The 21,894-nt window shown below is 53.3% G+C and overlaps 2 protein-coding genes across 5 annotated transcripts; one reads left to right on the top strand and one right to left on the bottom strand.

Moving 5' to 3' along the window:
* Window positions 1-371: 371 nt before the first annotated feature.
* Window positions 372-4,562, bottom strand: APOBEC3H (apolipoprotein B mRNA editing enzyme catalytic subunit 3H). Of its 2 annotated transcripts, none has more exons than XM_017963597.5 (4): window positions 4,428-4,562; window positions 3,351-3,618; window positions 2,968-3,092; window positions 372-661 (listed from the first exon to the last, which is right to left on the bottom strand). In XM_017963597.5, the coding sequence occupies exons 1-4, from the start codon at window positions 4,560-4,562 to the stop codon at window positions 572-574; spliced, it is 618 nt and encodes a 205-aa protein (XP_017819086.4). In that variant the 3' UTR covers window positions 372-571. The 2 variants fall into 2 exon arrangements, with proteins under 2 accessions (XP_017819086.4, XP_054097608.1); XM_054241633.2 differs by lacking the exon at window positions 372-661 and adding an exon at window positions 2,306-2,488.
* On the top strand, window positions 3,773-19,293 carry LOC100412662 (DNA dC->dU-editing enzyme APOBEC-3G). Of its 3 annotated transcripts, none has more exons than XM_035270243.3 (8): window positions 3,773-3,974; window positions 10,452-10,611; window positions 13,188-13,479; window positions 13,701-13,815; window positions 15,937-16,090; window positions 17,956-18,244; window positions 18,685-18,800; window positions 19,083-19,293. In XM_035270243.3, the coding sequence occupies exons 2-8, from the start codon at window positions 10,468-10,470 to the stop codon at window positions 19,089-19,091; spliced, it is 1,119 nt and encodes a 372-aa protein (XP_035126134.3). In that variant the 5' UTR covers window positions 3,773-3,974; window positions 10,452-10,467; the 3' UTR covers window positions 19,092-19,293. The 3 variants fall into 3 exon arrangements, with proteins under 3 accessions (XP_035126134.3, XP_035126225.3, XP_035126163.3); XM_035270272.3 differs by lacking the exon at window positions 3,773-3,974 and adding an exon at window positions 8,506-8,573; XM_035270334.3 differs by lacking the exon at window positions 10,452-10,611.
* The last annotated feature ends 2,601 nt before the right edge of the window (window positions 19,294-21,894 follow it).

Below are 21,894 nucleotides of genomic sequence, written 5' to 3'. Positions count from 1 at the left end.
GAATCGTTTCCCATCTTCAAATGTACATTGATTTTACAGAAAGCCCAGAATTCAACTCCAAAGGTGAATAAAATGAAGTATCAGAGAACAAAATTGCCAGGGAGCTTCCATTTCTTTGCTCCCCCAAAAAGAGTCTCCCAGTTCCCTGCAACCCAAAAGAATCAAGTGAGATTCTCCTGGCTCAGCCTCACAAGTAGCTGGGATTACAGGTGCCGCCACCATGCCTGGCTAATTTTTGTATTTTTAGTTGAGCTAGGGTTTCACCATGTTGGCCAGGCTGGTCTCGAACTCCTGACCTCAGGTGATCCATCCGCCTCACCCTCCGAAACTGCTAGGGTGACAGGTATGAGCCAGTGCACCTGGTGGCCGGATTTACAGACTTTAAAATTATCTTTATTTTTTTCAATTATAAAATTATTCACCCACTTAGAAAAGCAAAATGAAAGGAGGAAAGAAAGGTCTTCTTGTACTTGGGTAAGGCCAGGTCTGGGGCAAGGAACAGGCACTATGGAGCTTGGTGCTTGCTCACGGGGCCAGCAGGCTATGAGGCGATGACACGCCCCAGGGACAGTCATCTCCAGTGGCTTCTTGATGATGAGGGGGATCCTGGTCCAAGCTGCAAATTTCTCAAGTCAGTCCCTAAATTATCCACAACGAGGGACTGTTGAGAGGGAAAGAGAGAAGTTAGGAGGCACCAACTGTAAGACAACACAGGGAGGAAGGAGTGAGCTGTGAGGATGAGATCTCTAGGAAGAGAAAAGGACTGGCACCAGAAGGGCCGGGAAGGCCTGGAGAAAAACAGGAGGGTGACGAGAGCATCTTAGGCAAGGGAGACTGTCTGTTTCCTCTGTTGATGGTTTCTTTTGCTCTGTAGGAGCTCCATTTAATTAGATCGCAATTGCCAACATCTGGTTTGGTTGCATTTGCTTTTCAGAATTTAGTCATAAATACTTTGCATAGACGAGTGTCCAGCAGAGTATTTCATATTTCCCAGGTTTTCTTCTAAGATTTTTTTTTTTTTTGAGACAGAGTCTCGCTCTGTCCCCCAGGCTGGAGTGCGATGGTGCAATCTCCGCTCACCGCAACCTCTGCCTCCCGGGTTCAAGTGATTCTTCTGCTTCAGCCTCCTGAGTAGCTCTGATTACAGGTACGTACCACTACACCTGGCTAATTTTTTGTATTTTTTTTTTAGTAAAGACAGGGTTTCACCATGTTGGTCAGGCTGGTCTCAGTCTCCTGACCTTGTGATCCGCCTGACTCCGCCTCGCAAAGTGCTGAGATTACACGTGTGAGCCACCACACCCAGCCTTTTTCTAAGATTTTTATAGTTTGAGGTCTTACAGTTACATCTTTAATTCACTTGGGTTAATTTTTTTTTTTTTGAGATGGAGTTTTGCTCTTGTTCCCCAGGCTGGAGTGCAATGGCCTAATCTTGGCTCATCACAACCTCCACCTCCTAGGTTCAAGCAATTCTCCTGCCTGAGCCTCCTGAGTAGCTGGGATTATGGGTATGTGCCACCATGCCCGGTTAATTTTGTATTTTTAGTAGAGACAGGGTTTCTCCATGTTGGTCAGCCTTGTCTCGAACTCCTGACCTCAGGTGATCCGCCTGCCTTGGCCTCCCAAAGTGTCGGGATTACAGGCGTGAGCCACCACACCCAGCCCTTTTTCCAAAAAAAAAAAAAAAAACAGCGAAGTCTCACTCTGTTGCCCAGGCTGCAGTAGTGCAGTGGCATGATCTCGGCTCACTACAGCCTTCACCTCCCAGAGCTCACTCGATCATCCCACCTCACCCTCCCGAACAGCTGAGACCATGGGTACATGCCACCATGTCTTGCTGATTTTCGTATTTTTGTGGAGATGTGGATTTGCCATGTTGCCCAGGCTGGTCTTGAACTCCTGGGCTCAAGCAATCCACCCACCTTGGCCTCCTGAAGTGCTGGGATTACAGGCATGAGTCATCATGCCCCACACGTCTCAAGTTAATTTTTTTCCTTTTTCGGGATGGAGTCTTGCTCTGTCACTCAGGCTGGAGTGCAGTGGTGCAATATCGGTTCACTGCAACCTCCACCTCCCAGATTCAGGCAATTCTCCTGCCTCAGCCTCCCAAGGAGCTGCGATGATAGGCACCCACCACCATACCCAGCTAATTTTTGTATTTTTAGTAGAGATGGGGTTTCGCCATGTTGGCCAGGCTGGTCTCGAACTCCTGACCTTGTGATCCACCCGCCTCAGCCTCCCAAAATGTTGAGATTACAGGCATGAGTTACCACGTCCAAGCCGAGTTAATTTTTGTATATGGTAAGGGGTACAAATGGACATAAAGATGGAAATAATAGACACGGGACCCCAAAAGAAGTGGGGGCAGGAGGGGGGCCAGGGTTGAAAAACTACCTATTGGATGCTATGTTCCAGTAGATGGGGTGACTCAAACCTCAGCATCACACAGTATATCCATGTAACAATCCTGCACATGTACCCCTAGAATCTAAAAGAACAAAAGAGGGAGAGAGGGAGGAGCTGGGAGCCCTGGTGTAAGAGAACACAAAAAAGAAACAGGTGGCAGGGCCGGATGCGGTGGCTCACACCTGTAATCCCAGCACTTTGGGAGGCTGCGGCAGGTGGATCACTTGAGACCAAGAGTTCAAGACCACCCTGGACAACATGGTAAAACCCTATCTCCACTAAAAATGAAAAAAATCAGCTGGGCATGGTGGCGGGTGCCTGTAATCCCAGCTACATGGGAGGCTGAAGCATGAGAATCACTTGAACCTGGGAGGCGGAGGTTGCACAGTGAGCTGAGATCGCACCACTGTACTCCGGCCTGGGTGACAGAGTGAGACCCTGTTTCAAAAAAGAAAAGAAAAAAAAAAAGTAGGGGGAAGAGCAGTGGGCAGAGGCGTGATCAGGAGTGGGGCTGAGGCGGGCGGTGAGGAGGCAGTGGGCAGCGGCAGGACAGCGTCTCACCTTTATCTTCTCCAGCCGTCTCTTTATGGACCGACTTCTTTCACCTAGCTCCTGTAACTTCTCAGAGGGGTTGAAGGGAGGCGGTTTCCCGTGATCCACAAAGTTTTCCCAGCAGTCAGTAAACTCTGAGATGGAAGAGGAGAAAGCGGCCAGGCCCAGGGCAGCAGCTGCAGCGCCAGGAGCTCCTTCCTTTCCCCTCTTCTCTCTTCCTCTCCCTAGACAGTGCTCTCTCTGGGGAATTCTCCCTCCTGGGTGGCGTCGGATCTTGGGTCTCAACTGGGCCACAATCCTTCCTTCCTGACCTCCCACAGATCCCCCCCACCCGCATCCCCACCCCTACCCCGCCGTTTTGGCCTCTTGGAACTACAAAGCCTCCTTCCTACCTGGGAGGCCCATGACCTCCACGGGGATCTGGGATTGCCACAGAAGCTGCAGCCCCTTCTTGCAGCTCAAGAGCCAGTGGTAGTACAGGCGGGAGGCGAAGATGCGCAGGTTCAGATGGACTTGAGCCTTGGCGAAGGCAACCAGCTTCTGGGCACAGGAGGGACAGGGGCTCCACGTGAGGTAACAGGTGACTTCGTAGCACTGGGTTTTGTCCAGTCCCATGGACTCAATCTTGTCAATAAAGCAAATTTCTGCATGGCGATTGTTCTGGAGAGGGTCCCGAACAGAGAGAAGGAAGGTAAGAAGACAGAGGCCAGGATTCACGTGACTGTGGCAGAGGGGAGGGGGGCGGGGGCAGAGGGGGTCTGTCCGGTGAACTTCCTGGTGTGTAGCCTGGCAAGCACCCACTTCCTGCCTTTCTGGGTTTACACAGCCCTGCACTCAGGCACTCGCGTGTTGATTCATTTGTCCCGGGTTTTCCACAGCTTTCTCTAAATTGGACAAAGATCCAGCATCCAGAGGAGGAGAGGACACCTCCATGCCCCAGTCCCAAAGCTCTGTCGACTTTGCCTTTGGACACCCGCCCAGGAGGCTGTGTCCAACCTGGAGATCCTAAAGAGCAGGTGAGAGCCGGGGATGGAGGGGGGGTTAGGGGGAGGAGGCAGGGCAGGGCAGGGCAGGCAGCAGAGCAGAAGGCAGGGATGTGATGGAGTTGCACTCAGACCGTGGCTCTGCCCCGCGGCTTTCCCAAAGTAGTGACTGAGCTGAGATCGGGAGAATGAGTAAATGTCAGCTTCCTCAAAGAGGGGCAGAAGAAGCATTCTACAGAAGGGATTCTGCAGAAGGGATGGCTTCTTGGGAGGTCAGGGGGTGGGAAGGGATGGGGAGTGTCCCAGGGAAGCTGGACCACTCAGACCCAGCTAAGCCAAAACCCAGGCAGGGACCGAGGGTTAGGAAAACACAGGGTGTTAAGTCAGCAACTGAGAAATTTCTAGGCAGGCATTTCATGTATTTTCCGCACACATCGGATGGGGTTAGCCCCTGCCGGTCCTGTGCCCATAGAGCCCGTGTGGCACCTTGTTTTTAAAGTAGCCTCTGGTAGGAGTGGAGCCATTCTGTGGCATCAGCTGGTAACACAAGTATGTCCTCTTGGGGTAGCAAGGCCGGTTGTTAAACTGTAAGCTGAATGTTTCGGCTGTTAGCAGAGGCATCACGTTTCTGTGCGACAGAAAGGGGAAAACCAAAGATGCAGGGAGCACCTTCTGGAGTCACCCCAGGCTCAAGCCACTTTTCAAACCCAACTGTTTTTTTTTTTTTTTGAGACGGAATCCCACTCTGTCACCTAGTCTGGAGTGCGGTGGCTTCATCTCGGCTCACTGCAACCTCCGCCTTCCAGGTTCAAGCGATTCTCCTGCCTCAGCCTCCCAAATAGCTGGGATTACAGATGCCTGCCACCACACTCAGCTAATTTTTGTGTTTTTATTAGAGACAGGGTTTCACTATTGCTGGTCTTGAACTCCTGACCTCAGGTGATTCGCCCTCCTCGGCCTCCCAAAGTGTTGGGATTACAGGCGTGAGCCACTGCGCCCGGCCAGGATCTCTCTTTGTAAAATGTAATATTATGTTGCCAAGCGTGCTCCTGCGGGCCCAGACCCCTGTGCTCACTTCTTGTCTCCCTGCGGGCCTGAGCTCCTTTCTCTGGCTTCTCTGATTTGGTGGTTGCCCTTCTACTTTCTATTCTGCTTTCTGGAAAACCTCTGAGGATTTCAAGCCTCCTAGTCCTGATAATTCCTGCAGCCTTCCCAAACAGGAAGACCAGGGAGAGGGGAAGAGGAGGGGATGTTGGCAGGGGCAGCAGGGCCAAGGTGACCTCTGCCAGCTCAGGCCTAACTCTGGTCTTTCCAGGGGCAGACCCCTCATCCTCCCAGTATTTCTGCCACCCATCCTCCAACCCATCAAAAATAAGAGAAGTGAATAAAATTCTCCACTTCAAAATAAGAGCTCTTAGTATTTAAGTTCAATTAATTTCTGGCATTTTACCTATTCATGTTATTATTATTATTCTTAGTTTTAGTAGATAAGGGGTCTCCCTATGTTGCCCAGGCCGGTCTGGAACTCCTGGCCGCTAGTGATCCTCCCCTCTCAGCTTCCCAAAGTTTTGGGATTCCAGGCATGAGCCATTGTGCCTAGCAAGGCCTGTCATTAAAAAAAAAAAAAAAAAAAAAATCAGGATAGCACCTCCATTCCGAGGCCCACTCTTCTAAGTGCTGGGAGGATCTGAGCTCATGTGATGATGACCTGGGCCTGCAGGGACCATTCCCATCTTACACAGGAGGCACCAGAGGTGCAGAGAGGCAGGGTAACCTGCCCAGGACATGGAGCTGGGCAGAGGGAGCTGGGGCCCCTTTCCAGGACAGCCCTGTCCAGCCTCTGCAGCACGGGCCCTGCAGGAGGGAGCCATTGTGGATCAGGCTCTCTTTTCACTAAGTTTTCAAGTAAAAGCATTTCTCCTGATCATTGAGTCTTTTCCCTATATTTTGAGTTATGGCGATTGTGGAGGAAGAGCATGTGTTTGGGGTCATCTGCATCCTCCTGTGCCCACAGTGGAGACATCCTTGGGAGGGATGATTTATCTTGTGCTTCAGAGACCATTCCCTCCCTGACACCCTCACATAAGACTTTGTATTGAAACAAAGTAAATCTTACAGAAAGTTCATCAAAGCACTGTGAATAAAATTCCATAGTGATCCAATCATCCTTTAGTTCAGTTCTCCCCGTTCCAGAGGCCAGGAATGGCGGGAAGCACACACAGGGAGCACCCTCCCAAGGTGGGGAGCACCAGCCTGGCCTTGGCTTTCAGGGGAGAGTCTCAGCAGGGGGCCTGGGCTGGAACAGGTTGGGGAGGCAGCCCATTCAGAAGCAGCAATGGGGCAGCCACACAGCAGAGGGTAGAGCAAGGCTGGGAGTGGGAGCAGCGGGGGAGCCAGAGGAGAGGGAGCCCAGGGCTGGGGATGGGGCAGGGATAGGGGAAGACCAGGACTGAGACCCGGCAGGGCCGCCAGGCAGGAAGGAGCAGCGGAGGGCAGAGCGGGCAGCGGTACCTGATCTGTGCTTCTGGCCACAGCCTCCTTGGCAGACCTGTCCCTGTTTGTCTGGGGCGCTAAGTTTCACTTTTGTTTCCAGGGCCCTTACTGTAAGGCGGCTCTCCTGAAAGTCACCTCCCAGGTCCTGGTGAGGAGGCTCCACCCTCTTCCTTTTGGGGGACTGGGAGGGAGGGCCTGGGGGTGCTTTAGATTCTTGGGGCTCCTTCTTTTCTCTACTTTCCTCAGGCTTGCAGGGGAAGTAGACGGAACCCTGATGGAGACAGCTCACCTCCCATCCTCCCATCCCCAGCTCCCTCCCCAGGTACAGTTTGCAAATTAATAAAGAAAGGAATAGAAGGCAGGTTGGGATGCCTGTAATCCCAGCACTTTGAGAGGCTGAGGTGGGTGCATCACCTGAAGTCAGGAGTTCGAGACCAGCCTGGCCAACATGGTGAAACTCCGTCTCTACTAAAAATACAAAAAAAATAGCTGGGTGTCGTGGTGCAAGCCTGTAGTCCCAGCTACTCGGGAGGCTGAGGCAGGAGAATCGCTTGAACTCAGGAGGTGGAGGTTGCAGTGAGCCGAGATCATGCCACTGCACTGCATCCTGGTGACAGTGCAAGACTCCCTCTCAAAAAAAAAAAAAAAAAGAAAGACAAAAGCTTAAAGCCAGGGCATTCTTCCTTCTGCCTTCTGAGGGGTCCCTAGTCTGTAGTGCAGGAGCTTCTAATAACTGATCATGACTTCACCACGCCTTGTGGCTCACCTCGAGCCCTTTCCCGTAAGAGTTCTAAGAACCCACTCTTGGACTCCGGATCGGGACTCCTTTTCCAGCAACAAACACAGGCCACAGTGGCCAGGCCAGGCCTCCCCTCCTCCTGGAGACAACGCCTAAGCCAAGGCCAGTCCTAGACACCACAGGGTGTCTGGTGAAGGAATTCACTGGAGGAGCAGTGGGAATGCTGCCTGCGGGAAAGACCGGGAAAGGGTTCCACCCTCCTTTCCATCCTCCCTGCTTCTCAGCCTGGGAGACTCAGCTCTGATTAACCAGCACTGCAGTGTGTAGTTCTGATGTCTCACCTGGCAGGATCCTGCTCATTCTGGAATCTTCCATGGACTGTAGCCCCAACATTAGGACAGATAGGGTGGAGGGGACGTCATTCCCAGGAACCTTCTAAATGCCCACCCAAGCTCCTGTGACTCTAGGGATCATGCAGGGTCTGGGGGGCTGTTGGGGTGTGCGGGGTGGATCTCAAAGTAGCTAGCTGCGGGGGAGAGATGGCACAGGAAGCCCTGGCCAGCACTCCAGCTCTGCTGTTGATTTGCTATGTGACCTGGGGACAGTGTGTCAGCCTCTCTGTGCTTGGGACCTCCTCTGACTGTCAGGATCACTATCTTTCTCTCCCACTGTTGTCTGGGGACTGGGCTGGGTAATGGGCACCGGCCCTGCTGGAGATGCAGTACCAGCCCTGACCCCATTTCTCACTTCACACCAGGCACAGAGTCCTGCCAGGAGGCTGAATGACAAAGGAACGTCAGCGGGGTGATAAGGAGGGGGCAGCAGCCTGCCCTATCCACTAGGAGAGTGGCATCTTGCCTGTGGAATCAGCCCTTGTCTGGATCCACATTCCCCTCTGTGGCTTCAATTCCTTTCATTCGTTTTATTTTTTGAGGCGGAATCTCACTCTTGTTGCCCAGGCTGGAGTATAGTTGGCCGGGTTGGTCTCAAACTCCTGACCTCAAGTGATGCACCCGCCTCAGCCTCCCAAAGTGCTGGAATTATAGGCACCCCAAACCCCCTTCTATTCCTTTCTTTGTTCCTTTGCAAACTGTACCTGGGGAGGGAGCTGGGGATGGGGGGATGGGAGGTGAGCTGTCTCCATCAGGGTTCCGTCTACTTCCCCTGCAAGCCTGAGGAAGGTAGAGAAAAGAAGGAGCCCCAAGAATCTAAAGCACCCCCAGGCCCTCCCACCCAGTCCTCCAAAAGGAAGAGGGTGGAGCCTCCTCACCAGGACCTGGGAGGTGACTTTCGGGAGAGCCGCCTTACAGCAAGGGCCCTGGTAACAAAAGTGAAACTCAGCGTCCCAGACAAACAGGGACAGGTCTGCCAAGGAGGCTGTGGCCAGAAGCACAGATCAGGTACCGCTGCCCGCTCTGCCCTCCGCTGCTCCTTCCTGCCTGGCGGCCCTGCCGGGTCTCAACCCTGGTCTTCCCCTATCCCTGCCCCATCCCCAGCCCTGGGCTCCCTCTCCTCTGGCTCCCCCACTGCTCCCACTCCCAGCCTTGCTCTATGCTCTGCTGTGTGGCTGCCCCATTGCTGCTTCTGAATGGGCTGCCTCCCCAACCTGTTCCAGCCCAGGCCCCCTGCTGAGACTCTCCCCTGAAAGCCATGGCCAGGCTGGTGCTCCCCACCTTGGGAGGGTGCTCCCTGTGTGTGCTTCCCGCCATTCCTGGCCTCTGGAACGGGGAGAACTGAACTAAAGGATGATTGGATCACTATGGAATTTTATTCACAGTGCTTTGATGAACTTTCTGTAAGATTTACTTTGTTTCAATACAAAGTCTTATGTGAGGGTGTCAGGGAGGGAATGGTCTCTGAAGCACAAGATAAATCATCCCTCCCAAGGATGTCTCCACTGTGGGCACAGGAGGATGCAGATGACCCCAAACACACGCTCTTCCTCCACAATCGCCATAACTCAAAATATAGGGAAAAGACTCAATGATCAGGAGAAATGCTTTTACTTGAAAACTTAGTGAAAAGAGAGCCTGATCCACAATGGCTCCCTCCTGCAGGACCCGTGCTACAGAGGCTGGACAGGGCTGTCCTGGAAAGGGGCCCCAGCTCCCTCTGCCCAGCTCCATGTCCTGCCTCTCTGCACCTCTGGCACCTCCTGTGTAAGATGGGAATGGTCCCTGCAGGCCCAGGTCATCATCATATGAGCTCAGAACCTCACAGCACTTACAAGAGTGGCCTGGGCCTCAGGTTTCAGTTCTGCCATGATCTAAAAATAATAATATACAGAGTTGAAATGTCAGGAAGGAACTGAGCTGAAAGGTTAAAAGCTATCATTTGAGGGTGAAGAGTTTCATTCTTTTTTTTTTCTAGACAGAGTTTTACTCTTGTCACCCAGGCTGGAGTGCAGTGGCGCCATCTCAGCTCACTGCAACCTCTGACTGGCAGTTTCCAGTGATTCTCCTGCGTCAGCCTCCAGAGTATCTGAGATTACAGGCACCTGCCACCATGCCTGGCTCATTCTTTTGTATTTTTAGTAGAGATGGGGTTTCACCATGTTGGCCAGGCTGGTCTCAAACTCCTGTCCTCAAGTGATCTGCCTGCCTCAGCTTCCCAAAGTGCTGGGATTACAGGCATGAGCCATAACGCTCAGGCAAGAACTTTATTCTCTTTTGCATTTTCCTAATGGTTTGGAGAGTGGGAAATATTGGAAAGAATGTACCCATGGAAAGACCAGAGTTGGGCCCTGAGCAGGGAGAGGTCACCCTGGCCCTGCTGCCCCCACCACCATCCCCTTCTCTTGTTCTCTCCATGGTCTTTTTTTATTTTTGAGATGCAGTCTTGCTGTGTCGCCAGGCTAGAGTGCAATTGGATGACCCTGGCAACCTCCCACAGCATTTCTCTGGCCTAATGCCTCCCAGGTTCAAGATTCCCCTGCCTCAGCCTCCCTAGTAGCTGAAATTACAGGCATGGCACTACCACACCCGGCTAACTTTTTGTATTTTAGTAGAGACAGGGTTTCACCATGTTGGCCAGGATGGTCTCAAACTCCTGACCTCATGATCCGCCCACCTCGGCCTCCCACAGTACTGGGATTACAGGCATAAGACACCCAGCCATCTCCCTGGTCTTTCTGCCTGGGCAGGCAGCAGAAATTCTCAGGCCTGTGGAGGGATGGGGGTGGCCCAGGGTTGTCCAGGGAGCTGTGCAGAGTGGACATCAGCCCGGAGGGCTCCAGGGAGCGCTCTCCATATTGGCTGGTTTCTCTCTTGTGTCTTCAGAAACACAGTTGTGCAAATGGATCCAGACACATTCTTCAAAGACTTTTATAATAGACCCATCCTTTCTGATCGGAACACCGTCTGGCTGTGCTACGAAGTGAAAATGAAAACAAACGACCGCTCAAGTTCCCCTTTGGTTGCAAACATCTTTGAAGGCAAGGTACCCAGACTCCAATTAATTTGCAGGCAGGAGCTAAGCCAGCTGGGGAAGCAAAGCACGCACTGATCAGTGAAATGCCTGGTAGTGGGCTTTTCTCCCACATTTTTCAAGTCTGTGGCCCTGTCCTTCCAGTTTGACCTTCCTACCTGACCTTCCTGCCTGACCTTTCTGCTTGACCTTCCTGTCTGACCTTCCTGCTTGACCTTCCTGTCTGACCTTTCTGCTTGACCTTCCTGCCTGATCTTTCTGCTTGACCTTCCTGCCTGACCTTTCTGCTTGACCTTCCTGCCTGATCTTTCTGCTTGACCTTCCTGCCTGACCTTTCTGCTTGACCTTCCTGCCTGATCTTTCTGCTTGACCTTCCTGCCTGACCTTTCTGCTTGACCTTCCTGCCTGACCTTTCTGCTTGACCTTCCTGCCTGACCTTCCTGCTTGACCTTCCTGCCTGACCTTCCTGCTTGACCTTCCTGTCTGACCTTTCTGCTTGACCTTCCTGCCTGACCTTTCTGCTTGACCTTCCTGCCTGATCTTCCTGCTTGACCTTCTTGCCTGACCTTCGTGCTTGACCTTCTTGTCTGACCTTCGTGCTTGACCTTCCTGCCAGACCTTTCTGCTTGACCTTCCTGCCTGACCTTTCTGCTTGACCTTCCTGCCTGATCTTCCTGCTTGACCTTCTTGTCTGACCTTCGTGCTTGACCTTCCTGCCTGACCTTTCTGCTTGACCTTCCTGCCTGACCTTTCTGCTTGACCTTCCTGCCTGACCTTTCTGCTTGACCTTCTTGCCTGACCTTCCTGCTTGACCTTCTTATCTGACCTTCCTGCTTGACCTTCCTGTCTGACCTTTCTGCTTGACCTTCCTGCTTGACCATCGGATCGTGGAGGGGCTTTGACTCTTCACGGGGACTTTTTTTCCTTTTTTTGAGATGGAGTTTCACTCTTGTTGCCCGGGCTGGAGTGCAATGGAGGCATCTTGGCTCACAGAAGCCTCCAACTCCCAGGTTCAAGCAATCTGTTGCATCAGACTCACTGTGCTCAGCCTAATTTTGATATTTTATTGAATCCAATGTAGCTAACATATTACTTCAACATTAATTAACATGAGTGAAATTTCTTTTTCTTATCACACTGAGTCTTTGAAATGAGTGGTGTAGGCCACGCACAGTGGCTCGTGCCTGTAATCCCAGCACTTTGGGAGGCCGAGGCAGGAAGCTCACCTGAGGTTAGATGTTCAAAACCAGCCTGGCCGACATGGTGAAACACAGTCTCTACTAAAAATACAAAAAAATTAGCCAGGCGTGGTGGTGGACCTGTAATCCCAGATACTCCAGAGGCTGAGGCAGGATAATCGCTAGAACCCGTAAGGCAGAGGTTGTGGTGAGCTGAGATTACACCATTGCACACTAGCCTGAGCAACAAGAGGAAACTCTGACTCAGAGAGAGAGAGAGAGAGAGAGAAATTAGTGGTGTATTTTTCTTGTGGCCAAGTCTCTCATCAGGCTCCATTTCACGTGCTCTGTAGCCCCCGTGGCCAGTGCCCCCCTCCCGACATGGGACAGCACAGGTCCAGCGGCCTCCCCAGCAGACAGCAGGCAGGGAACGAGGCCGACCCCAGAGGGCCAGGACACAGCAGGGGCTGAGCATGTCTGGTGAACGAATGCCTGGGAGAATGGATGCCAGAATTCACGCATGAGGCCATGAACAGGGCTAGGAAAACTACCAACAGAAGGGAAGCATGTGTCTTAGTGCACCCGGTGATGCTTCAACAGCATGACTGAGACGGGGAAATTTACAATGAACGGAAATGTGTTGGCTCCAGTTCTGGACTCTGGGAAGTCCAATGTCAAGGCACCAGCAAGTTTCCGGGGCCTGCGAGCTGCATCATCACGTGGGGGTGAAGGTTGTTGGGAGAAACTCAGGGGATGCTGCAGACAGAGCGGCCTGGGATGTGGAGTCACTGCTGCTCCACCACAGGGGACAGAGGAAGCAGGAGTTTAGTCTGACACGCTGCCCCTCCAGCTGGAGGGGAAGAGACAGAGAGAGGGGCTGAAGTCACCCTTGAATAACAACCCCAGTGGTACCCATCCAGTGGAGCCGGCACCCACAGCCTCATAGCCAAGTGTCGGTGCCACCTCTTAAGGCCATTGCAATACCAATTAACACTGAACATGAGCTTTGGAGCAGACAGACTGTCAAGCCAAAGAGGGGGGTTGGAGGAAAGGAGCTTCAATGAAGTTTAGTCTGACACGCTGCCCCTCCAGCTGGAGGGGAAGAGACAGAGAGAGGGGCTGAAGTCACCCTTGAATAACAACCCCAGTGGTACCCATCCAGTGGAGCCGGCACCCACAGCCTCATAGCCAAGTGTCGGTGCCACCTCTTAAGGCCATTGCAATACCAATTAACACTGAACATGAGCTTTGGAGCAGACAGACTGTCAAGCCAAAGAGGGGGGTTGGAGGAAAGGAGCTTCAATGAACAAGATCCCCTGGGCTGTCCTGGCCCCTCCTCCCCCTGCCCCACCCCTGCACTCCTCCTGCTCAGTGTCCCATAGCTTCCCCTGCCCCCTCCTCTTCTCCCAGGTCTATTTGAAGCCTCAACACCACGCAGAGATGAGATTCCTCCATTGGTTCCGAAAGTGGAAGCTGTATAGTGACCAGGAGTACGAGGTCACCTGGTTTGTGTCCTGGAGCCCCTGCCCAGTGTGTGCAAGGAATGTGGCTGAGTTCCTGGCCAGGGACGGGAAGGTCACCCTGACCATCTTCGTGGCCCGCCTCTACTACTTCTGGGACCCACATTACCAGAAGGAGCTTCGCAGACTGTGTCAGAAAAAAAAGAATCCTCATGCCACCATGAAGATCATGAGTTATGGTGGTGAGAAGTAGGGGTTCAGGGGTGTGGGAGGGAGTGCATGAGGGTCTGCGATGGGTGGGTCTGTGATGCCAGCAGAGGCCAAGTGTCCCAGGGGAGCCTGTGGGGTCAGGTCTGGCACTGTCTGTAACTAGCATCCGGGAGTAGGTCTGGGAGGGGAGGGCCCCAGGGTCACAGGAGAGAGGCCAGCTGGGTCTGACTGCGTTCTGTCTTCTTTTTCTCAGAATTTCAACACTGTTGGGACAATTTCGTAAAAAACCAAAGAGAGCCATTCACGCCTTGGAATGCGCTGCCTAAGCATTATAAGTTACTGCTCATCACCCTGGGGGAGGTTCTCAGGTGAGGGCTCCCTCCGGCCTCATCACCTCTCTCCTCTCAACTCCCGCTCATCCTCCTGAGGCCTCCCCTCTGTCCCAGAGCAGGTCCCCTCCTGGCTGAGCCCTCCTGCCCTCCCTCCTGCCCACTTCCTGCCCTCATGGTCACATCCCCCACCCGCACCCTCACCCTCACCTCTGCTCCCTCCACCTCGCTGTCTCCCCTGCTTTCCTGGGCCCTTCCTGTGAGTGAGAGGCCCCTTCTGCCTCCAGAGTGACCTCCATCTACCCCCAAGGCCACCCTCCCCTCAGCCTGGGAGGCCTAGCCTGCTCCTTCCATCTCCCTGGCATAACCAAATTTGTCATAAATGGGTGTGAATATTCATAAGTCTGACTGTTGGCAGCTTTGAGCAACAGCTTTAAAGCCTGAACTGAGCCCCTGAGAAGGAGCCGCCTTTGTGGAAACAGAGCTTCAGGCTTCGGCTGCCGTAGAAAATGGCCCCGGGCCGGGCACCCACAGGGCAGCTGTTTATTTTCTCACAGATGTGGAGGCTGCAAGTTCAAGGTGGAGCCGTCGGCTGGGTTGTTTCCTCTGAGGCCCGAGGCTGCTCCTCCTGGCTGGCAGGGGTCCCTCCCAGCCATGTCCTCTGTGGCGTTTCCTCTCTGCACCTGCTCCCCTGGTGTCTCTCTGCCTCCAAAGGTCCTCCAGGTTTAGGACCGCAGCCAAGTGAATTTAGGCCCACCCTAGAGGTCTCATTTACATTCATCATCTGATGAAAGGACCTGTCTCCAGGCTGGGTGCAGAGGTTCATGCCTGTAATCCCAGTACTCTGGGAGTGTGAGGCGGGTCTACCTGAGGTCAGGGGTTCGAGATCAGCCTGGCCAACTTGGCCAAGCCCCGTCTCTACCAAAAATACAACTAGCCAGGCTGGTAGTGTAAGCCTGTAATCCCAGCTACTGGAGGCTCAGGCAGGAGAATGGCTTGAACCCAGGAGGCAGAAGTTGCAGTGAGTCCAGACTGTGGCACCGCACTCCAGCCTGGGGGAAAGATCGAAACTTCTCAAACAAAAAAGAAAGGACCTGTTTTCAAAGCCACACTTTGAGGCAGTGGGGGTTGGGACTTCAATATGTGGATTTTGGGGAGAAACAGTGCAGCCCATGGCAACATGCAGTCATTGTGGGTCGGCCTGGGGGACGAGGGAGGGGTTCCTGTCCTGTGTGTGTGTCTCCCAGGGGGTCCTGACCTGACCCTCACAGCCCCTCCACCCAGACCTTCCTGCGTGCTCCACCCACCCCATTCCTCCTGCACCCCACACTCCTGAGCTGCTCCTTAGCCCCGACAGGCTCCCTGCCCCTGGCTGCTCCTCTTGTCACTCTCTCCGGGCCTCTTTAGGGGTCCCCACGTGACCCCTCAGCTGATGCCCATGGCTTCCCCAGCCAGACTCCTCCCGGTCCCAGGCTCTGCAGAGTCCCATCAGAGGTCACGTCCTCCCCTCTGTCCAGTCCGGGGAGAAGCCCTGGCGCTTCTGTGTTGGAAGAGCCTCTGCACTGGGCGCTGAGAGTTCACTTTTCTTTTCAAAATGTGTGGTCTTGTGAGGACACGTGTTTTTTGGGCAACAGAAGAATCCTGTGAATTATCCAAAAACAGTCCCTAGCAGGCTCTCCTGCTGGTCCCACTCAGGAGCGTCTCTGCCCCAATGCTGGGTATGGTAATATTAACCCTGCTTGCAGGAGGGAAGCCCCAGAGGGTCCATCTCCAGCAGGGACTGAGGGTGAGCAGAGCCAGGACTGGGTTGCATGGTGAGGCCAGGGAAGGAGACCCAGCTCTAGCTCAGGGAGAGGGGCAGGGGCCTCCCCAGAGGGTCTGAGCACACGGAGCTGACCCTGGGAGACCCTGACAAGGCCCCGACAGGCCCCAGGGCTACAGGGATGTCCCAGTGAGCCCCAGAAGGGGCCCCCTCAGAGGAGGAGTTTTGGAGATTCCAGCACGTGAGCGGGAGCCCCTCCTGAGCGGTGGGTGCCAAGGGATGTGGGGAGCAGGGGGAAGGAATTTGGGGTGCCTGAGGGAAAGCGTGGGGAGGGAGGGGGAGGCGGGGCAGTCCAGGAGGGCTCTTACTTTTCTGGGCTTTTCTCCCGCTGTCCACAGACACCTGATGGATCCAGGCACATTCACTTACAACTTTACCAATGACCCTTTGGTCCTTGGACGGCACCAGACCTACCTGTGTTACGAGGTGGAGCACCTGCACAGTGGCACCTGGGTCCCGCTGCACCAGCACAGGGGCTTCATACTCAACGAGGTGATCACCAACCACCCGCATCCACGCAGGGCCCTCCCCACCGAGGGACACACATGCCTAGAAGGTTCCGGGTGGGACCTGTGGGGTCCCTCAGACTGTCTGACCTGTGCTTCCTGCACTGCTGCTGCTTGGGCCTGGGGTTCAGGGAGACCTCGGCTTCAGTGACTCTCCAGGATCAGCAGCTTCCAGCCCCACATACCTAACCGGCCATGTGTCTCGGGGGCACCACTAGTCCAGAGTCACCCCCGGGTCCAGGGCTCAGCCATCCCCCCTCCTGCTGTCCTCTGAGAGGGTCCGGGCAGAGGAAAAGGGTCTGCACCAGGGCCAGGTGCGGTCAAAGGCAAAGCGCTTCCTGAGACCCTCCCAGGATCCCTCCCAGACGCAACTCCCACCAGGAATCATTAGAACGGTGGGATTTGAGGGCTCAGGGCCTCCCTGACCTCACAAGGCCAGGATTCCCCAGTGCCTGCTCCTGGGCTACATCCCGTGGGGAGAGAGACTGAGGCAGGAAAGGCCGATCAGGGATTCTTTCCTGACCAGGGTGGAGCCCACAGCAAGGCCAGAACAGGCCCACATCAGGATGCAGGGATGGCCAGCATTTGGGGAGGAGCCGGGACAGGCCAGGCCAAGGGGCCCTGAGCCCGAGGGATGATCTTCCCTGGCCCCCGCCCGGCACAGCCCCTGGTTAGAGAGGCCTGATTCCGCTCAGCTCTGGTGCTAGACATGGCGGCTCCTACGGGCTTTATGAGCTCAATGTAGGCCCTGCTGGGCCCACACACACTGCTTGGAAGCTACTTTTTAGGTCTCCACACCGCCTATCCCGTGGGACAGGACTCCCCCCAGAATGACCCACAGCCCCTTCTCAGCACAGATCGTGTCCTCCCTTCTCCCCCGAGTCCTCTCCACACTGGCCTCCTGGGCTTCACTAGTTCCTCATCGAAATGGAAAATCCTGCACTTGTGTTTGGACAAAATGCCATAATTCCTTGGGCTCAACAAGGACAGTCACCCCATGACTGGGGCCTTCCCCATTTGGGGTTAATCCTACTGGGAGCTCCTCATCCCCATTTCTCCCTGCAAAGGGAGCCCTCTGGCCTCAGTCTATGTCATCCTTAGACTCAATACAGGGGGAAGCTTCTAGAATTATAGGTCACAGAAGGGGTGGGCTGAGATGAAACGATGGGTATAGAGGTCAGTCTCCCCACAAGGGATTCAGACGCAGCTCAACGGCATCTGTCCTCCCTCCCCTAGCTCTGCAGCCCCTCCCTGAAGGGGCCCTGAAGAGAGGGTCCTGAAGGCACTGACCTCAGGTCCAAAATGAGACCATGCTCCAAAAACTCGGTATCAGAGAAATCCCTTCACAATGTCAAATAAAAGTAATGCATCATTTTCAAAATCAGGTTGGGTGTGGTGGCTCACACCTGTAATCCCAGCAGTTTGGGAGGCCAAGGCGAGAGCATCACTTGAGGTCCGGAGTTCAAGATCAGCCTGGCCACCATGGTGAAACCCCGTCTCTACTAAAAATATAAAAATTAGCGAGGCATGGTGGCGCGTGCCTGTAGTCCCAGCTATTGGGTAGGCTGAGGCACAAGAATCGCTTCAGCCCAAGAGGTGGAGGTTGCAGTGAGCTGAGATCGCACCATTGCACTCTAGCCTCGGAGACAGAACCAGACTCTTTGTCTCTCAAAAAAAAAAAAAAAAAAAAAAGAAAAGAAAAGAAGAAGAAGAAAATGAAATCATCTTGATAACTAGGGTTTGGTGCCCCTTCTAATCTTGTGTTGGAGGCTGCCCCGCACCCAGCCTCTCTGATCCGGGCTGTCCCTCCCTGCTCACAAAAGACGCCTCACACCTTGCTTTCTTTTCTAGGCTTCAAATAGTCTCAGTTTCCCTGAAGGCCGCCATGCAGAGCTGTGCCTCCTGGATCTGATTTTGTTTTGGAAGCTGGACCCGGCCCAGCGCTACAGGGTCACCTGCTTCATCTCCTGGAGCCCCTGCTTCTGCTGTGCCGAGAAGGTGGCTGAATTTCTTCAAGAGAACCCACACGTGAACCTGCGCATCTTCGCTGCCCGCATTTATGATTATTGCCCAGGACATGAGGAGGGGCTGCGCAGGCTGGACAGAGCTGGGGCCCCAATTTCCATGATGAAATACAGTGGTGAGAATGGAAGCCTGGAGTGGGGTGGGGTCAGCCGGGGCAGGAGAGGGCCCTCGGGAGTTACTAGAAAGTGGGGAGGGCGGGCATCCCTGGGGGAGAGGCCTTGGGCTGCTGCCTGCATAGGTGAGGGCTGCACACTGGGCCTGACTTTGGGGTCTATGGGAAGAGAGAGGCCAGGCCAGGAGATGGGGGCGCAGGGTGGGAAGAGAGGGTGGCTGGAAGTGGAAGAGGGACTTAGGACTTCCAGAAACAGTGAGACCTGGGCTGGCTCCGATTCCAATGGGAAGGAAGTGCCTGATGAAGGAGGGAAGTCCCTAGGGGAGGCGGAGGGAAAGGAGGGACTCAAACCAGCATGTGGGAGTCTGTCCTGAGAGTCAGGGCCCTAGGTGCCTCCCCCTCCCCAAAGGGGAACGGGACTTATCTCCCCTGTCCCGTTTCAGAGTTTAGTCACTGCTGGGACACCTTTGTGGATCACCGCAGACGCCGCTTCAAACCCTGGGAGGACCTAAATGAGCACAGCCAAGCCCTGAGTGGGAGGCTGCAGGCCATTCTCCAGGTGAGGGCCTCCTCCCTCTGCCCAGTGCCCCATGGGCCTCCCCTCCTCCCCTCTTCCCCTGGGCCTTGCCTTTTCCTCTGCTCAGAGCCTCCTCTGGGTTCCCTGCTCCCCCCAGGGCGCCCAGCTCTGTCTCTCCCTTTCCTCCTCACAGCCTCCCTCTCTCTCCCACCTCCTCCATCCCCCGCTGCCGTCATTGTCCCCGGTCCCCAGGCCTCCTCCTGTGCCCTCTTTCCACTCTCTCACTCCCTGCTCCATTCAACTCCCCTGCTCTTCCTGAATCAGAGAAACTGATGGATGAGCCTTAGTCTCTAAGGAAGGCAGAGACCTGGGCTGAGCATCGGAATAAAAGATCTTCCAAGAAATACAACCAGGCCGTTCACCGCCATCTCCAGCTGATCACAGACGCCAGCAAAGCAATTCGCTCCTGACAAGTAGATTATTTTAAAAATTAGAGCGAATTACTTTTAATAAAAAATGTATGTGATATTTCAAGAATACAGTAGTGAGATTGTGCTCAATACTCTCAGAAAGGTTTCAAACCTACTCATCCAGTGACAATTTGAATTGGCTTTATATGTAGAGGAATAAAATGAAATACTATTTTTTTTTTTTTTTTTTGAGACAGTGTCTCACTTTGTCACCCAGGCTGGAATGCAATGGCATGATCTCAGCTCACTGCAACTTCTGCCTCCCAGGTTCAAGCGATTCTCTGGCCTCAGCCTCCCGAGTAGCTAGGACTACAGGCACATGTCACCATGCCTGGCTAATTTTTGCATTTTAGTAGAGATGGCGTTTCACCTTGTTGGCCATGATGGTCTCGATTTCCTGACCTCATGATCTGCCCGCCTCGGCCTCCCAAAGTGCTGGGATTACAGGTATGAGCCACCACGCCCGGCCTAAATCCACCCTTTATAAGGACATCAGACATATTGAATTAGGAACCACCCCAATGACCTCATCCACCATGCCTGGCCTTTCTTTCTTCTTTTTTTTTTTTTTTTTTGAGACGGAGTTTCGCTCTTGTTACCCAGGCTGGAGTGCAATGGTGTGATCTCGGCTCACCGCAACCTCCGCCTCCTGGGTTCAGGCAATTCTCCTGCCTCAGCCTCCTGAGTTGGGATTATGGGCATGCGCCACCATGCCCAGCTAATTTTTTTATTTTTTATTTTCAGTAGAGACGGGGTTTCACCACGTTGACCAGGATGGTCTCCATCTCTTGACCTCGTGATCCACCCACCTCAGACTCCCAAGGTGCTGGGATTACAGGCATGAGCCACCGCGCCCAGCCATGGCCTTTCTTATATTGGAGACTTATGTATGTAAAAGCTAAGCTATGTCTACATGAGGGCGAGCTGACAGTGTGACAAGATTTATTACTTTGTTGATACAAAGAAAGTTATCCAGGGCCAGGCGTGGTGACTCATGCCTGTAATCCCAGCACTGTGGGAGGCCAAGGTGGGTCAATCACCTGAGGTCAGGAGTTTGAGACCAACCTGGCCAACATGGTGAAACCCCATCTCTACTAAAATACAAACATTAGCTGGGAATGGTGGCAGGTGCCTGTAATCCCAACTACTCGAGAGGCTGAGGCAGGAGAATTGCTTGAACCTGGGAGGCAGAGGTTTTAGTGAGCCGAGATTGAGCCACTGCCCTTCAGCCTGATCTAGGGAATTTAGTTTGACATCAAGTACACGAAAGCACAATAAATGCACTGATGGGAAGCGAAGTACGTGCTTACCAGGGAGGATGATCGCTTTCTCCAAATGAGGGTGAAATCACCTCTTTTAAACTTGTCGAGGTGCAAACCTCACAGCCCAGGTCAACAGGAGGAAAATAACACTCCTAGGCCGGGTGTGGTGGCTCTGCACTTTGGGAAGCTGAGGCTGGTGAATCACAAGGTCAGGAGTTCAAGACCAGCCTGGCCAATATGGTGAAATCCTGTCTCTACTAAAAATATAAAAATTAGCCAGGCATGGTGGCAGGTGCCTGTGATCCCAGCTACTCCAGAGGCTGAGTCAGGAGAATTACTGGAACCCGGGAGGCAGAGGTTACAGTGAGCCAAGGTCACACCACTTTACTCCAGCCTTGGTGACAGGGTGAGACTCTGTCAAAAACAAAACAAAACAGAAAAACCCTCCTCCTAACAGGAAATCTTCCAAACAGAAGGGGGAAAGACCTCTCCCAACCTTATCCAAAATAAAACAGAATGCAAACCCAATTCTGGAGTTTTGTTCAAGAAAGATCTACCAGGGGGCTGAGGGGTTACCAGTGTGGATTCCTCCCACCATAGTTCTGTGGGCTGGCGATTCCTCTGGAGGGTCCCACTTCTGACATCATGTATGTCAAAGGCAAAACCGTGGAGAGGAATCTCTAAATCGAATGTTTCATTTCTGTGGGAAGTAGACAAGTTCATTTTTAAAGTTTCCCTTCCTGTTGAAAAATAAGTGTGCTGATAACTCTTTGTTAAGCCGTACCCTATGTAGCTGTTAGACATGCCATGCTGACAGGCACGTAGTACATTCTACGTCCTGGCACTTTAACCAGGATATCTGTGCCGGAAGTGCTTGCTCACAGGCATGTCCCGCCTCTCCACTGCTTTTACCTGTTTGGAAAAGTTTTAAGTTATTAGCCAACTGGGTTTTAGTTTAGATTGTGAGGTCTGGCTCCAGCCAATGGAGATCAGACACAGCAGTAAGGATGACCCCAAATGCTTAAAAAAAAAAAAAATTATATGTTTTCCTTTGTTCGTTGTACTCTCATGGCAAGATGGCTAGTGAGAGTACCCTTTCTGCAGTCCAGGAAGTAAAATTGCGTTGCTGAACATTCCTTTGTCTTAGTGCTCGTTTTTCTTTGCAGCACCAATCATCCATTTCCAACAGTTTGGGAAGAAGAATTGCAATTCCGCATGTACATGAGGAACAAAGGGAAGGCTGAAGATTTTATAACAAGGAGAAATACTTCTGTTCCTCTTTCAGAAAGTTCATGGGCCCTAGGAAGGTTGGGAGCTGGCAGGTTCCATTGATGAGCCACTGCGGTAGGCATCGTGAGTTCAAGAGTGGCAGCAGTTTATCTCAGAGGTTGTAGGTGAAGCTGG

The sequence above is a fragment of the Callithrix jacchus genome, chromosome 1 (assembly GCF_049354715.1).
Source record: "Callithrix jacchus isolate 240 chromosome 1, calJac240_pri, whole genome shotgun sequence".
NCBI classification, from domain to species: domain Eukaryota; kingdom Metazoa; phylum Chordata; class Mammalia; order Primates; family Cebidae; genus Callithrix; species Callithrix jacchus.
The sequence above is the reverse complement of the archived record's forward strand: the minus strand, read 5'-3'. Positions and strand labels throughout refer to the sequence as shown.

Coding starts and splice junctions, on each gene's coding strand:
- APOBEC3H (XM_017963597.5), bottom strand. CDS start 4,562: ATGCCTCTGCTAACAGCCGAAACATTCAGCTTACAGTTTAACAACCGG. Junction 3,619..4,427: donor GAGGCTACTTTAAAAACAAG/GTGCCACACGGG, acceptor GACCCTCTCCAG/AACAATCGCCATGCAGAAAT. Junction 3,093..3,350: donor GGAGGTCATGGGCCTCCCAG/GTAGGAAGGAGG, acceptor CTTCCATCTCAG/AGTTTACTGACTGCTGGGAA.
- LOC100412662 (XM_035270243.3), top strand. CDS start 10,468: ATGGATCCAGACACATTCTTCAAAGACTTTTATAATAGACCCATCCTT. Junction 10,612..13,187: donor CAAACATCTTTGAAGGCAAG/GTACCCAGACTC, acceptor CTCTTCTCCCAG/GTCTATTTGAAGCCTCAACA. Junction 13,480..13,700: donor GAAGATCATGAGTTATGGTG/GTGAGAAGTAGG, acceptor TCTTTTTCTCAG/AATTTCAACACTGTTGGGAC.